Here is a 17298-nt window from a genome sequence, read left to right as displayed (position 1 = left end):
ATGATGCAGGAGAAGCTACAGGATATTCTGCTCAAAGATGGAATCAACCCACCTATTCTCCTTGCTGTTGCCTGTGGCTCAGTCACAGTGGTTGTGCTATGGAAATGGGTGATACGTAGAGAGATTCAGAGGAAAATGAAAGAAGCCCGACAATGGCGAAATGGCAGTCTAGAACAAATGGAAAAAGTTGCTTGGAAGCTTAAACAGAAGGTGGCTTCTTCTTGGGACGGGGAGGATGGTGGTGTTTGTGTGTTACGGAGGGCTCTTCTGAATGTAAACTTTGCTGCTTTCAGTAAGACTTTTGAACTGTTCTCAAGTCTGAATGATGAAACTTAGGTCAGCTTTGCTAATTTATGGACTTTCTTGTTTTACAAAGTGTGGGTCAATATCTATGATAGGTTGCATCTTTTCTTAAATTTTGACATGACATACTTTCTGTCCTTTTTTGGGAAGTGAGGATCAATGAAGCCTTATGTACAGCTTGAATATGAGATGTGGTTTTTTTTGTTGAAAAAATACTATCTATTACTTTCTCTCTGGGCAAACCCTGATGTATTTATTGTGCACTTCTCTTCATGTGCTTTAAAGTAGCAAGAATGTAGCTTGGAAGCTACTTTTAATTTTAATTTTTGCATTGGTAATAATTACAAAGTACAGTAATTATAGGTGAATTTCTTTCTGTCTCTGTCTGTCTGTCTGTCTGTCTGTCTCTGTCTGTCTGTCTGTCTGTCTCTGTCTGTCTCTGTCTGTCTGTCTCTCTCTCTCTCTCTGTGTGTGTGTGTGTGTGTGTGTGTGTGTGTGTGTGACTGAGTAATGGGGTACATAGGCTGTTCAGATCATCATGTGAGCATTTCAGACAAAGAGGAAGCAGTACCTGCAAAGCATTTAAGTTAGAAAAGAATTAATTTTGCCACTTAGTCTCTCTCTCTCTCTCTCTCTCTCTCTCTCTCTCTCTCTCTCTCTCTCTCTCTCTCTCTGCCTCCCTCCATCGCTCCCCCTCTCTCTTTCTCTCTTTCTCTCTCTCTCACACACACACATGAATTACTTTGCTTCAAAGAACACAGTCACATCTAATCAAATTTTTGTTACAAGTTGGACATCAGTCAGAGGAAAGTTCTATATCTTTTCTGGAGACCAATCTGAGAGGAGAACCAGAGTGATAAAGTGGGATACGACGGGGGGTGGGTGGGTATCCAGGGCTAAGTCAGCAATGGAAGAGTGTTGGGTGACTCATTTTGTCTTAATGCAGCCTATTTCATGAAATTCTTGTTGTGAGGAAAATTTGAAATGGGATACTATGTACCTTGAGCTTCTGGAAGAAAGATGGAATACAAATCTAAGAAACAATTCAGTGATTTCCAAGAGGCTATTAAATGTCTTCTAGCCTTGATTTATTTTGCTCATTGGCGAGTTCAAACTAAAGGGACTCTCAACCAAGGTTTCATTTTTATATCTATATTCTTACAAAGGATATTCTAATCCCTATATTGCCTCTGTCAAGGACTTCAGATCCACTAGGATAAGGAAGCTATTGTGTTTGCTATTTGCTGGATTAAATAAGCAAGAGCAATTGTGCTTGTAGTAAAATCATGTGAATACCAGAATTGATAAATGGCTTTCTGTTGAATCATCGTAGCACTTAAAGCTAATGCTTCAACAGGCATACCTCATGATAAGCAACAACATGGTATAAAGCCCAGATTATATTTCTTTTGAAACCCAAACCCAAAAAGCGGAGTACCTAAAACTAGTCAAGATAGCTCACATTTTAAAACATTGTTAAAAAACATGAAACTTTGCAATACGACTGAGACCTAAGGAAAAATGGAGGTTGAGGCTGAAAAATGGATTAAGGAATGAGGTTTTCAATTGATATCCCAAGAATTCTCTTCTGAACTGCATTCAATTATATTGTATATAATCTGTGGATTTTCATTCTCTTCTTTGAGTTTGTGTTCTTGATTTGTCATGAAAAACTAACAGCAGTATAAATTTTGTCCTGGCTTGTGACATAAATTTAGGGTTGTTCCCAAGTTTTTCCCTTATTAAATGGTTGTTTCTACTTGCAGAATCCCGGAATCCAGTCGGAATTTATCCTCTCTCTGACACTAACAGAAGTGGCAGAAAAACTCAGAGAGCAAAAACTTTCTCCAGAGAGTGTCCTGTATACCTATATTAAAAAGGTGAACACAATAGGGGCTATTGGAATATTTTGGGGTTTTTAGATATATCAGTATAAAAAAAATACAAATATAGTATTAAAAGTTTTTAAAAGGAAGATGAAATCTAACACAAAACAATATAAAGTAAGAAGAAGAAAAGAGAAAGAGAAAGAAAGCTGGAAAGAAAGCTAGAAATGCAATAAAAAATAAGTTAAAGGAAAAGAAAAAAATACAAAAAAGTAGTTTCCAATCTTCTTTTCAGCAGTTATAACTACAATTATAAATTTAGCTCCTACTCTAAGGAGCTCAGTATGTCTCTTCTTTCTATATCATTGGCAAAACCATAAATCAAACATTCATATTTTTCTGTTTTATGTAAAAAATCCATAAAGGGTTTCCAGTCAACAAGAAAAATATTCTCTCATCAAAGCAGTCAGTTTGGCCATCTGAGAAAGTTTCATTATTCCTCCACTGTGGGTAATGCCAAATCTTTCCATCTTTGTGCAGATAATAATCTCACTTTTTAAAATAACTATTTAGGACAATCGTTTTCGCTACTCATTAGAGAACATTGTTATAGGTATGTTGTAGCACAGAAGTGGACAAACTCGCCAGAACATTTTTGCAGCCCCAGGATAATCTGCATTTGGGAATGTGGAGATGTTTTTGCAGTGTTAGAGGCTTGGAGAGAATTTGGTTGAAATTGAGGCCTTTAAACAAAAATGTAAGAAACGTGGTTCACTTTTTAAATCCAACATTCCCCTTCTCAATTTTTTTTTTATTGGTGGGTTTTAAGGGGAATCAGATCACCTTTTCCAGCTCTTTACTTTTCTCCAAAGCTGGAGTCCCTAGAAAACCAATCTATCAAACAATGAGTTCCATCAGCCATGAGAAAATTGTTTGCCTGCATTAATATATGCCTAACCAACTGGTTAACAAGATGTAATCAGGTGCTACCTAGCTTACTTTGGTGGATTCAAGAGAGACAATAATCCATTCCAATTTCATAGATATTCGGTGTCTGTCGAACAAGGTAGACCAGACTCCATACCAATGCCACATGGTTCAGAACTACTTTTATTGTCACAGCTATAGTAACAAAATCTTGCATATCTGAATGTGTTTCCTCCTCTTTCACTTTATCTTGATGTGAACTAGGGAGGGTCTTTTTTTGAGACATTTTCTCAAGTGATGTTATTTTCTTGGCTGGGACTCCTCTTATCTGATCATTATCTTAGCAGGGGCTCTTCTTCCAGTCTTTCAGGGCCATTCCCCGGTCAGTTTTTAACTAAATTGAGATGCTACATGTAATTCACAGCAGTTATCACTGTTTTTAACTTATGCTCCCCCCTCTTATAAACACACACAGAAATACATCCATCTGTTCTCTGGGTCAGCACATGGATTTTCCTGAATACAAAGTTTGACTTCAGCTTACTTTAGTTTATTTAACAAATCATGCTTCTCCCTCTGGGCCAGGCTCTTGAAGTAACCCAGGAGGTGAACTGTGTGACAGATTTTCTTCATGGATGTGAGGAACAGCTCCAGGACCTGAAGAAGCAAAACGAGAAAGGCTTGCTGTATGGAATTCCTGTCAGCATTAAGGACCACATTGGATACAAGGTGCATCTTCCTTTATCTTTTGAAATACTTGCTACTGAAAAAAGAGGTGTGTGTCAGAAGTATTAAGAAGGGGGTGTTGTTTAAGATATTTCCACATCTTTAGCTAAAATACAGGGCATTTCTAGTTTCAGTCCAGTTGCTGCAGAGGTTAGGAAATACGGAAGGCTGAAATTAAGTTTCTTGTTTCATTTCTATGCATTTCCTATTCCAAGGCAGCAGCCATGTTACTTTTTTACAGGAAAACGTTTTGTAGCAGTTTAAAAAGAAACATATTATGATAAAAGCTTTAATATCAATTGAATGGAAATAAAAGCTTTAATATCAATTAAATGAAGTCAAACCTTTTCATTAGATTAATTTTCATTGCAAATAAGAATGAAGTGTCACACACTTAATGTTTGATTGCCTATGGCAGTGTAGAGATATATGTTTTCTAGGATTTAAATTCCACAGTTCTTCCACCCTTCCCATCTCACCAGCCTGAACCCTTACGTGAAGAGGGGGCACTGGATGTGTGTTGCAACAACAGTTAGCATGCTGTTTGTGCTCCTGTGTATATATGGGATCCTTCTTAAAATATCCACATGCACATATATATCATCATATGTATCTGAGCAAGGAACAGCAGCTGGTCATGAACCTTGACAGATGTCTCTGGGTTCTGATAGGCATACAGATTCTGAAGCACCGTAGGCTATTTTTATGAGTAATTTATGACTAGTGACAAGTCATTGGCATTTCATAAAAGCATATCTCTCTTCAAAGCATAGTACTCTACAGACAGCGGAGATATCATATGGTATCGGAATCTAATTATTAGATGAAAACTGACACCTTAACAAGGGATTTTAGAAGAGATCTTTCCATGTAGGGTTCTTTTATATAGTTCTTTGTATTCATCTTAACTGTCTTTTCATTAAGAGGAAATAGCTGCTGGTGGGTTTTTGTGATATTTGATCACTAAGGCCTGTTCCTGGACAAGTCCCCATAATTTGAAGCTCTGTATAATATAACAGTATGCTTGTTATACATACTCTGACATAACATTATATCAAGCAAGTTGTGTTTTCTCTCCCAAAGGGACACATCTCTACCTGTGGCTTGGTGCAGTATCTTGACAAAGTAGAGGCTGATGACAGCGTGATAGTAAAAGTTTTGAAGAAACAAGGAGCGATTCCATTTGTGAAAACTAACATTCCTCAGAGCATGATAAAGTATTTTTTCCTCTATTTTAGAAATGTCTTGATTAATAATAACCTGGGAATCTAGGGTGGTGGGTTAATGGAAGAAAGATTACAGAAGCATGAAAGATTCTTTGGCAGAAGGTTTAAAACAAGTAAGAAAAATATTTCTGCTTAGATAAATAAAATAAGGAATTTATTATTGCACCAGAAACAAGGAGGCTGCAAGTTAGCAATGTTATTATTTTGAGGGAGCATTCAAAATAACAGACCCCTACTTACAACATGAAATTTTGCTATCTCAATTTTCTATCACCTTAATTTCAGCATGGATCAGGCCTGGATATTGTCTATAATGGCTAAAATAATTTTCCATGGTCAGAAGTATTAATTTAAGTATTGGAGGCTGGGAACAATGTGGCATGGTTCTCTTTATTATGCCATTCTTGAAAAATCCTCTGGAGCCTTTGAATGGCCACAACTACAGAGATTGTTGAGCTATACTATTTCCTCTCTTTTACCAAGGCAGTTGGAATTGTTTGCTCTTCTGTATTAGCCTTCTCTTCCACAACTGGGATTGTAAATTCCATAATCCCCAGTCACTGTTTTTCCTGAGAATTCTGGGACTTGCGGCCTCAAAACATCTGAATGGCACCAGATTCCAATCTTTGTGCCATGTTTTTGGTATTTGTCCTCACTCATTAGTTTTGCAGTGCTATGTGCAAGTTATTATTTGATTGGTTATTATATAGTTTCCCCCTCACCTCCAACCTCTCTTTCTTTGGTCCAATGCTGATATAAAAATTTTTAACTGCCAATCTACTATCTGTTTTGCTCAGCTATGATTGCAGTAACTTAATCTTTGGTCAAACAAAAAACCCTTTGAACCACAAGAAAAGTCCTGGTGGGTCCTCTGGAGGAGAAGGGGCACTGATTGCAGGAGGTGGATCCCTCTTGGGTTTTGGGACAGATGTTGCTGGAAGCATTCGCCTGCCCTCCAGCTTCTGTGGGCTTTGTGGACTCAAACCAACAGGCTCTCGGTTAAGGTCGGTTCTACATTCTTCTTTGGACTGATAAGCATCCCAATGTCTGAAGGCTAATATTGATTGGATTACCTGTTTTATAAGCATTCTTAGGAAATGTTTCATTTCTGCTGGTTGCATTCACAAATTGATTCTTGTTTATAAATATTGTCATGAATGCACATCCTGTAGTAGAGGGTGCCTTTATTATAATTCTCATTATGAACACATATTTCATTTTTATTATTTTAGCTTTAATTGTTATCTGAAGTTCAGCTCCTTCCTCGAGACTTCTTTTTGAATGCATGAATAGATTATACAATTGTTGTTTCTTTTCTAACTGTGTTGATAGTGAACATTTTATTTTTTCCCCTCTTGTTTACATTTTTTCCCAGCACCCTGGGTCTTGCTAGTCCAGTGGCAGGCATGAAGTCAGGTGAGTAATAAGAGTGGGTTGGGGGGGGGGTTGGTGCCTTTAAATCAATCTTGACTCCTACCCCAAGTCTATGCAGTTTTTGTGGCTTCATTTTCAGGATTTGCTTGCCATTGTCTTCTTCTGAGAGAGAGCGAATACCCCAAAGCCATTCATCTGATCTCTATCTAAGGCAGCATTAGAATGTTCCTTTTTTCTAGCCTGATGCATTTAACCACCACACAATTTGTTCTCAAGTAATAAGTAGCCATCCAAAAACTGTAATATTTAAATATGCATACATGAGCTTTCTAGATAAAACATCTACCAAGATGGTGCATGGACAAATATCTACATAATAATATGATATTCTTACAAAATGTTATAATATTACAACCTCTCTGTGTTGTGTGAGCAACATATTAATTAAATTATTAATTAAAATAATGAAATTAATTAATTAATTACCCGTATATACTCGAGTATAAGCCGACCCGAATATAAGCCTAGGGACCTAATTTTACCACAAAGAACTGGGAAAAAATATTGACTCGAGTATAAGCCTAGGGTGGGAAATGAGGCAGCTACTGGTAAATGTAAAAAATGAAGATAGATACCAATAAAATTACATGAATATTTATTTCAAAGAAAAACACTTTCCTCAGTTCTCGAGACGCCGACTCGAGTATAAGCCGAGGGGGGCATTTTTCAGCACAAAAAATGTGCTGAAAAACTCGGCTTATACTCGAGTATATACGGTACTTGATTAAAAGTCATGTAAAAGAAATGAGTTTTCAAAGACCTTTGAAAGGCCTTATTGGAGTTAATCTGCCATGGTTACAAAGTGAGCAAACAATACCCACTATAAAATTGTTGGACAAATTTATTGGGGAAACAGGTGAGCCTACAAATAACCTTTTTCTAAGCGTTTAGGGCATCAATGGTCAAAATCAACACTCTGAATTATGTCTAGACAGACATAGAGCAACTGGTGCAAAATGGACAAAAAAATAGTTTTGCAACAACAAACACTTATTGGCTGCAATCTGCACTATTGGGAATTTCTGTGTCTTCTTTAAAATAGCTTCATATATGGCACATTAACTTGTCTGGGCTCCAATCAAACCCTAATTACATTTGTCAGTGATAAAATGGATCAAATAGCTGATTTTCTGCTATTAAAGAGAGATGTAGCAGCATTGCTTCTAATCAATTTATGCGGGCCAATAAACTAAGACTGAAATTTGACCATGTTTCCAGGTATGGTATCTAGGAATTTTGTTCTAAAGAGGACAGAAAGAACAGGGATGGAGTATGGAGGCACACTTAGTATAATAATTGTCACTGGAGACTCAAGTGACTTATATAACTAGGAGAACCTTTAGTTGGTAGTCAATTACTGCATCTCTCTTTCTGGATAAGAACAAGTTAGCTATGTTACTCATGCATTTATAACAGTTAGATTTCTTTATGAGAGACTATCTTGCACTTGGTCTGGAGGCTGAAGCTGATGCAAATATGCACTAGGACAGCGGTTCTCGACCTATGGGTCGCGACCCCATTTGGGGTCGATCGACCATTTCTGTCCGCCATTTTTTTCCCCTTTTCCGGCGGGTGGCTTACCTCCCTTGAGCTGGGCCAGCTGGTGGTCGGCCTGCTCCGTCTCTGCCGCTTGCCAGCTATGCCTTGGCTGGCGCAGGGGGCGGAACCACGCATGCGCGGCGCTCCCGGGCAGGGAAAGTCCTCGACTTACGACCGGTTTAGTCCTCGACTTACGACCGGTTTAGTCCTCGACTTACGACCGGTTGGGGGTCGCGGCATTAAAAAGGTTGAGAACCACTGAACTAGGAAGATTACTGATTTTTTTTTTCTGTTGAAGCAACTTGATTGGCTGCCAATTCATTATCAAGCCAGGTTCAAAACTTTGTTTATAACATACAAGGCTCTAAACAACTATCACCGAGATATTTGACAAATCACCTTTATTGTTTTTGATCTGGATGGTCACTTATATTTAAATGGAATGTTATTTTAAGGTATTACTTTTATTATTTATTTTTAAAATTATGAACTGCTGTGGGATACAATTCTACGGAAAATATAGAAATGTAGTAAATAAATAATCTGACACCCAATATATCTTTTCTACTAGTTGCACTTCTGACTCCATTAAGTTAACCTTGGGAATTATGTCTGGTTAAATTATTTATCCATCTAACCTATTATTGATGGCTGCTTAGTCACCAGCAAGAACCTTTTACCTGATTTATTTCACTGGAGCTCCTGTTTCCTTTATAGTGACTTCAACGATCGGTCCAATGGCAAGAGATGTAGATAGTCTGGCTCTGTGCATGAAAGCTCTCTTATGTGATGAGTTATTCCACCTGGATCCTTCAGTACCCCCTTTGCCATTCAGAGAAGAGGTAATTGAATGAGTTGGGCAGCTATACAAATGTGAAAAGTGAATGAATGAATGAATGGGGGCTACCAGCAGAGTGTAGGTGCCTTGTAAGTGAGCAACAAGATGCAGACTCTGTAGGCAAGTTCATCGTCTTGTTGTTAGCAAAACCTCACCTGTACCTGCTAGGTGGGGAGAGGATTTAAATTACATAGGGACTGTCTTCCATTGCTGGAAGCAAATTTTGCATTTGCCCTTGTGCATTGTGAAATCATGTTCTTGTCTCCTGCTTTGTTTTGGCCTCCATGTGTTCCTGACCAAGTCTCTGTCTTGTGCCTTGATTATTTTTAAGTTATTGTGTGATGTTGGATTATGGATAGTCTACTTGGATTATACTTGTCCTCAGCCTTACACAAGCTCTTTTCTCATGCTTCTACAAGTCCAATTTCTGTTGCAGTTTACAAGACTCCCTGTTCTAAGTATTGTTCCCAATCAAGAAATCAAGACAATGTAGTTAATGCCTTACTTTTCCTTGGGAAAACTGCATATAAAAACCCAGTAATTACTGAAAGCTGAGAAATTCCTTTCAATTTCATGAAAAATTTTCAAGAAAACAAGTAGCTAAATGTACATTTGCTCCTAAAGACTGTAACATGTATCAAATTCATTATATTTTTTGTACACTATCTGGAATGATTCCATTAATATAATGAAAGGGGTGTAATATCATCTACATATTATGTTTCTAATCAGTTTTGGACCATTTGCCTACACAGATCTGAAAGGAATGTTGTACCAGATAGGAGCATCAAGTTGACTTGTAAAGTTCATACCTCAAGCTCTTTTCCATAGTCTTTAAGGCTATTCAAGAACTCTCATTGTCATTGCTACAAAAATTCTGTGTAACATTAAAGAAAATTCTTTGGTTTTAAAGGATGTGGTTAAATACCATTCTTTGAATACTGATCACTTTTTTGTTAACTCCTTGTGAATTTTAGAGGAAACAATTGCACTGATGTTAACTGAAACCAACCTTGAATTTGTTTGTTTCTTAAACTTGTATAGCTGTCCAAGTCACAATGATTCTGGGTAGTACACAAATAAGTTAAAACAGTACATATCAAAACAAAAAAATAAATTGGCCATCAAAGACATTTATCAATATGCCACAACTCTTCCTAGACATGAACTTTTTTAAGGACCACGATAAATGAGGGGAAGCAATGATTCTCCAGACTAGACAGAATCATTAGGCAAACATCTACCGGGTGCCTCCTAAGACCATCAACAGATAGTCAAATATCCCTTAATTCAGAAAGGAAGGTCAAAAAAGTATAGACTAGAGTTTAAACTCTAGACGCAAAGATCTATATAAAAGGTTCTGACTTCTTTATACTGCAGTGGGTAATCAACAGTCAAAGTTAAGGTTCATTCTTCTCTGCAGTAAAGCTTCCAATCTATCTAATCATATCTGAACATTTTCAGCCAGGTCAAGCCTAGGGATGGTGACATTCAATTGCTATTTCAAATATTTTACTCTTTTTTCCCCGCCTTCTCTCCAGATTTACACCAGTTCAAATCTCCTTCGGATTGGATACTACAAAGATGATGGATATTTCCAGCCTTCCCCAAGCATGAAAAGGGCTGTTCAGGAAACAAAAAATCTTCTTCAGGCTGCAGGCCACACAGTATATGCATTTTCTTTTCATCTGTGTTCTAGTTTAAAACATTTCTGACATTTGTGGCTCAAATATAACTTAGAACAATATTGTGACCTACATTACTAACAATTTTCTGTAAAATGGGAAGTTTGAATTCCTTTGCTCCCTGTACAATGCTTTAGATCCAGGTATATTTCTGTTTAAAATAGATCACTGAAATCAATCAACTTAAGTTAATTGAATTTAATTGTAATATTTATATCAGCAAATCTATTCAGTCTGATAATATCTTTATCTTTCCTGGCTATGCATTTTTGCAAGTCTACAAAAATATAAACTAGACAATATTTATAAGCGTGTGCATGTTTATGTGCTCTATTAGTAATGTACAAAGGTTAATTTTTAGAAAATGTCATTAAATCACCTTTAAACATGGTAATATGGTCTACATAGTATCTATACAGTATCATTTCCTTGCAGGAAAATGAATATATGCTAACTATCATGTGTGTTAAGGCATAAACCTAAATTTCTGTCACATTATCTATATTAGGGTCTTAATGACATTTACCACATAGGAATGTGTATGGCCCTAATATAAACTAATTTGGAACTTTGTTTTATATGGTGAACTGGGATTGCTGACTTGATAAAAGTACTAATTTTCACTAAATGCTTTATTAATTTCTGATCTTCATTTTTTCTTCCAAATCTATATTTAAACCTGGGATATATGCTAAGTTAGCATAACATATGAATAGGCCCATAGCCTATTTACTAAACCATGACAAAAAAGCCATATTGACTAGAAAACCATAGTTCACAATTAGTCTGGAAGGCATCATGATGCTAAAGGATGGTCTACACGTTTTAATGTAAGCAAGTTTAATAAGGAGAAAACATAAATTATCTGTTTCTGTTTATAAAATCTGTTTATAAAATCTTCATGAAGTAGGATTTATTTTTAGGTAATTCTTAAAACTTCTGAAGCATAGTTAAATTATCTGTATATGGGATTCATAGCATTCCGTCTGCTGTAAAACAATTAACCAACTATTTTAATTTATCTTTTTTATGCAGCTCATCCCCTTTGTGCCCCCTCGACTTAACTATGTAGTGGATGAGCTTTTCACTAGAGGCATCTTTTCTGATGGAGCTGCAACTTTACTGGATAAATTGTAAGTAGATAACTTGAAATATGAGCATGGCTTGAGCTTAATAACTCTGTTTTAGCATGGGCGGTGCCCAGATTAGCCAATGTAAAATTCAGTGTGATAAGAAATCCTAGGTTTTTATGAGAACCCTTAGTTTGAATGTGAAAAAAAAGTCTGCGTGAAAAGTAATAGTTAAATAAAATGTCACGTTTTAAAGATCAAAAATTGTTTTGAAATGAACATGTTTAATTGAAAATGTATTTATTATATTTTTAATCTGCCACAACCTTGCAACTAGTTCCAACATTGTAATAAAACAACAGAATTACAAACATTGTGCTTCAAAAGATGTTACATGTGAAATTAAAGCTTTTAAGATCGTATAGTTTCCTAATTGTACATTAGATCAGTGTTTCTCAACCTTGTCAACTTTAAGATGGGTGAACTTCAATATCTGACAATTTACCAGACAGCATGCTGGCCCAGGAATTCTAGGAATTGAAGTTGCTAAGGTTGGGAAACATTGAAGTAGATAACCTCTCACTCAGCACTGACTTACACATGCCTTTTAAGGTGTCTGGTAGAGATCTTTGCACAATCTTGCTACTACTGTTTATTTTGGCACTTTTTTCAATATTGTCTGCCATTTACCACCAAACTTACTTTACCTACCTCAACACGCAAACTAGGAAATTAGAACCAAATGTATTTTTACTATCTGCTCTAGAGCTTTATTGTAGAGACCTACCGCATGATAAAAAGACATAAAGCAACATCAAAAGATATTTCCACATAGTTCTAAAATCCTAAATTTAGGACAATCTTTCCCATCATAAACAATAGGAGCTGCAAGAGTCAAAACAGATGAACTTCTGTCAGTAAGTGGAGATATGCAGGTAGGGTGCAAGTTGATATAGAAAGGACATTTAAGGAACAACTGGTCTAAAGTTTTATTATATTTTCATTTGGATGCATGTAATTGAAGAATATAATTCTCAGGAACCTAAATTTATAGATTGAATAATGTAAAATCAGAGAAAGTGACTGATTTTGTATACTAGTTGTGAGTTACTGGCTCACAATTACTACCTCTTTATTTCTATGAATTTAGTCAAAAGAGCTACCATCTAAATAATATTTGTTATTTGAGAGCACTGCTATTAACTATGAAAAAGGACTTGGTTTCCTTTTCCTTTCATCTCCCAGCAAAGGGGATATTGTTGATCCAGTTTTGAAATCCCAGATTAACTGCTACAGTATTCCCACTGTACTGAAAAGGATTTTGGCATTCATCTTAAAACCAGTGGTGAGTATTTGGCTTACTTCTTACCCTGTAATGATGAAAAGGCGAAACTTGCTCTAGCTTGCTAAGTTAGAGATTTGCTAAAATAGGGAAGTGTATCCAAATGTGTTAATCCAAGTCAGAGGGTCTCTCTTGGAGGTGCCCTAGCTGATTTCACCCATCCTTAAGGAATAACTTACACAATTACATACAATAAAATCAGTAAACTTGTGTTTCTTCCTTAGTACCCCCGGATTGCCAGAGATCTCAATGCATTATGTGGAGTTGGGTAAGGAATAAGAATTTAAATTTATTTTCAGCATCTACTCCATACAGTGTTATTCTCCACCCTGTTGTCTTCCAGATCTGTTGGGCTACAAATGGTAGAATTCCAAATAAAAATAAGAATTGTATGGAATAAGGAAGATGACTTTTGACAGAGATATGCAGTCTCCATTGCCAGGATAAAGCTTTTTTAACATCCAGAATGTCTAGATAAAGTTTGGAAGCAGCTCAAATAGATATCTCTCTAATTCACTGACCTTTAAGAAAGAGGAAGAAATTTAGATAAGTCAGGCAGGTGTCTATATGAGACACTTCTGAACCTTATCTGGAAGTTGTGGCCTTAAAAATGCTTTATCCCTATTGCCTTAATATGTGTATCTCCATTAAGGCCACCTTCCTTACTCTCTATAGAATGACCCCTATGTTTCTATCCTGCTGATTGTATTTCTAGACACTGTGATCCAACACATGTGGCAGCATCAGGTTAAACAAAGCTGATCTAGAATATACCTCTTTGTCATCTTTCAGCAGAAATACAGGAGGCATAATCTCCTGATCCCACGTGCTCTGCCAGTCACAGTTTACTTAAATAATCAATAAACCATGGTTTGACTTCAAGGCAGCAATATCAAGCACCATAATTTAGGCATATTTATACTTTGAAAATAAGAGACTTTTCAGGATGCATAGGAGCATGTCTCAGGTTTATAGGGAAACCTGAAAAATGATATTTGTGCTTATACTGTATTCCCACATATTCTGAAGCACTTTTTCTGAATTACTGTGGGAGTACTCATAGCCTGACTTCTGATATTTTCCTTTCTGGTAACATTCTCAAACAGTATAAATAGTTTAAAGCCAGGTCAAATTTCAACATGACAAGTTTAACAGTTGAGTGCATTTATATTACCTAAGATTACTATACTTTAAAATAAACCTCCTTCCTATATTGTGAGAAAAGAGACTCTTATAAAAATAAAATTAAATATCTCAATAAGGAATGGTTCCTTTCATGTCAAAGTAGTTAACAGCGATGAAACTATACATCAGCATAACCAGAAAGGACAGCAGAAAATCTGGATGATTGTTAACTATCTGTTAATTTATAGTGCAAACAATAAGCCTGGTTATACTTTTAGATTTTGCAATATTGTTTAAGCTTTATACAAGTTGGCCAAACTACAAAAGTAAGCACAGGGATCATGACATTGGGAGTGTCAGTGATCTGGGTTATCCAAGGACTGGCTCAATTCACCAAAATGGCCCTAAATGCATAGCTAGATTGCCCTTTAGATACAGAATCACCGTTTAACTAGCCCATAAATTTTGTCTCATGCAGATATATATTAATCATCATTTTAACTGGGAGTCTTCATGGAAGAGTTGTTAATTAATTATTCCAATGTTTGTAGGTCAGCCAAAAACCTTTGGAAGCAACACGCAGCAGTGGCGGTGAGTTTGGAGATCTTGGTATCCTGCCCATGAGCCATAATACTTTACATAATGACTAAGATGTTGTCTAAAGTTCTAGTCAGTGATCACTAGTAATGTTTGATGCTAGAAGTATTTTCTCAGCACTGAAATGGATTTTAACATAGGCATAATATGCCAAGCAGATCTAAATGTATCACAGTATAGTAGCTTTTGTAAGCAGAAATTGAAATGCATTGCCCAAATAAGTAACTCCAATATTGATTGATTGATTGATTTTATAAGACCACCCATCTATCCAATAAAACTGAGTGATAAAACATATAATATGAAACACTAGTAATAAAGCAACAACAAAACCCAGATTAAGTCCCCCTCATTAAAACTACAAAACATTTGTGAGATATATAAACAGTGGTGGGATTCAGCCAGTTCGCACCACTTCGGCAGAACCGGTAGCTAATTTTTTGTTGCCCAGGCCCAGAACGGACTTCTGGAAGTGGCATCCACACAGAGAACTGGTTGTTCACATATTTGAATCCCACCACTGTACATATACCCCAAGGCTCTCAAACTATCAACCTGGCCCCACTGCCTGGGGGAATTAATAGACGTGGGGACAAGCACTATTATTTTCAGAATAAAGATTCTGGCAAGTGGTTTGTGTCTAAAGAAAGCTTGCAGGATCCAATCTGAGTTAGTCACTAGGACCAGAGGTTTAATCATCTGAGCTTTCGGACTTGTGCCGAGGGAACTTTTCCCTAGCAGAGTGTGTGCTTTGGGCTATTGTGCTAGAGAGAAGTCCCCTGAGGATGAGCTCCAGCACAAGTCCAAAAGCTCGGAAAACTAAACCTCTGGTCCTACTGACCGACCCAGATTGGATCCTGCAACATTATCCTGGGACATGTATATTCACCTTCATTTGTGAAAGAAAGCTTGCTTCAGAATTGTCCACTACATTGGCAATTAAAGGGAGTTTGAGGGAGATTGAAGGAAATGTTTTGTCTAGTCCATCTTGCCAAATATTCTCTACAGGCTTACCGTGAAGAATTCATTGCTGAGTGGAGGAAGCTGAAATTGGATGTCATCCTCTGTCCAGTCCTGGCACCAGCTTTTAATGAAGGGTATCCTGGGAAATTGTTTGGTATAATAGCCATTTACTTTTGTTGGCTTTCATTTACGGTTTCAGAAAATAACACTGAAAAACTTGTCTCTTACATCATCAAAAAGCTATTTGCCAAGTGCTTGCAAAGATCCAGAAAAAATATTTAGCCATTAATTTTGAACAAATTAATCTTTAGAAATATTTCAGGTTGCTAATTACTATGTCATTGTTTCTATTACATTTTATACCCTGAATTGCTTTGTAAATTGCACTTACACATTTAAACGTTAAAATTGAAATCTCAAATTTGATCAATTTCTCCCAGAATTAGCAGACAATTAAAAATAGCTTTGATTTCAGTTTTTCTTCTCAGTATTGGGATCATATAACAAGCCTTGCTTTAATCTTGTCCCAAAGCACTGCTGACCTAAAATGTAGTGACTTCAATGTGGATTAATCTGGCTGGAGGGAAAAAGATCTAGTTTTCAAAAGTAAAACAAAATTCCAGACTAAAGCCTTCCAAAACTTGGTTCAGTTTCAACAACCAGAGAATAGGAATAGTAAAAGAGACCCCACAAGATCTTGTCCATAGCCACAAGAATCTTTCCTGGATGATCTGTAGAACTTTGATTGATTTACTTTTGTTCTGCTCTTTTCAGCTGCTACTTCATATACTAATTTATACAATGTCCTGAACTTCCCTGCTGGTGTTGTGCCAGTCACCACTGCCACCCAGGCTGATGAAGAGGAGCTGAAACAGTACCAAGGTCATTATGCTGACCCCTGGGATAAACGGCTGAAAGAGGTCTGTATGGTCACGGAAAGAACCAAGCTGTCTTTCTGAGAGTTCATCATGTAGTTGCCTCTTCCTGTTCTGACTGTCCCTCTATCTTCAGGCTGTCACGGATGCTGTGGGTCTCCCTGTAGCTGTCCAGTGTGTGGCTTTGGCTTGGCAGGAGGAACTGTGCCTTCGGTTCATGAAGGAAGTTGAGACCCTCATCCGCAACAACAGACTGAAAGCATGATCTATTGCATAGGCTAATGGTTTCTCTTCAGATTGGACAGCCTGGTGCAGAAAAATGGAAAATAATTAATAAACAGTTTAGCATAGCACAATCGGGACTGGAACATGTTTTAAATTCTTTGTAAAGTATGGTAAAAAGCTTTTTTCAGTATATCTTACTTTAGCACATGGCAGAAGTTGGTTGACCTTATTTAGACTTAGAAGCTAAATGGAGCAAATACTGGTTAATATCTGAATGAGGCTTTATAAGTCAACTATTTTCTGGCAGAGGGCAATGACAAACCATTTCCATAATATTGCAAGAAAATTACATGTATGCATTCCCAAAGTCACGGCAAACTGAGTCTGACTTTATTATTTTTTTAAATATAACTCATCTGAAGAATTCAAAAGGAGCATATATCAAAGGAAATCTACTAATCAGTAGGGCTTAGTTCTCCCAAGCAGCAAGTTAGCTGACAAGTCTTTAATATGTAAGGTCACTGGAGCAGTGTATGATTTTAAGAAATCATAAAAATCCAATCATGAAAACTCAATCAGAGGCTTCTTAAAGAGACA

At 36.8% G+C, this 17298-nt stretch overlaps 1 protein-coding gene across 1 annotated transcript; it reads left to right on the top strand.

Annotated features, from left to right (window-relative positions):
* LOC107284479 (vitamin D3 hydroxylase-associated protein-like) lies at positions 1–16741 on the top strand. Its single transcript, XM_015812543.1, has 15 exons — positions 1–210; positions 2070–2183; positions 3642–3785; positions 4866–4999; positions 5806–6012; positions 6384–6424; positions 8699–8823; positions 10361–10486; positions 11540–11637; positions 12820–12919; positions 13141–13184; positions 14593–14632; positions 15647–15755; positions 16376–16521; positions 16613–16741. Exons 1-15 carry the CDS (start codon positions 1–3, stop codon positions 16739–16741), a joined length of 1767 nt encoding a protein of 588 aa, XP_015668029.1.
* The last annotated feature ends 557 nt before the right edge of the window (positions 16742–17298 follow it).

The sequence above is a fragment of the Protobothrops mucrosquamatus genome, unplaced genomic scaffold, assembly GCF_001527695.2.
Source record: "Protobothrops mucrosquamatus isolate PMUCROS unplaced genomic scaffold, P.Mucros_1.0 scaffold95, whole genome shotgun sequence".
Taxonomy (NCBI): domain Eukaryota; kingdom Metazoa; phylum Chordata; class Lepidosauria; order Squamata; family Viperidae; genus Protobothrops; species Protobothrops mucrosquamatus.
The sequence above is the reverse complement of the archived record's forward strand: the minus strand, read 5'-3'. Positions and strand labels throughout refer to the sequence as shown.

What these genes read in the sequence shown, in the direction of transcription:
- LOC107284479 (XM_015812543.1), top strand. Translation starts at nt 1, where the DNA reads ATGATGCAGGAGAAGCTACAGGATATTCTGCTCAAAGATGGAATCAAC. An exon ending in AGGACCACATTGGATACAAG is followed by an intron (nt 3,786 to 4,865) that starts GTGCATCTTCCT and finishes TCTCTCCCAAAG; the next exon opens with GGACACATCTCTACCTGTGG. An exon ending in AGCAACACGCAGCAGTGGCG is followed by an intron (nt 14,633 to 15,646) that starts GTGAGTTTGGAG and finishes TATTCTCTACAG; the next exon opens with GCTTACCGTGAAGAATTCAT.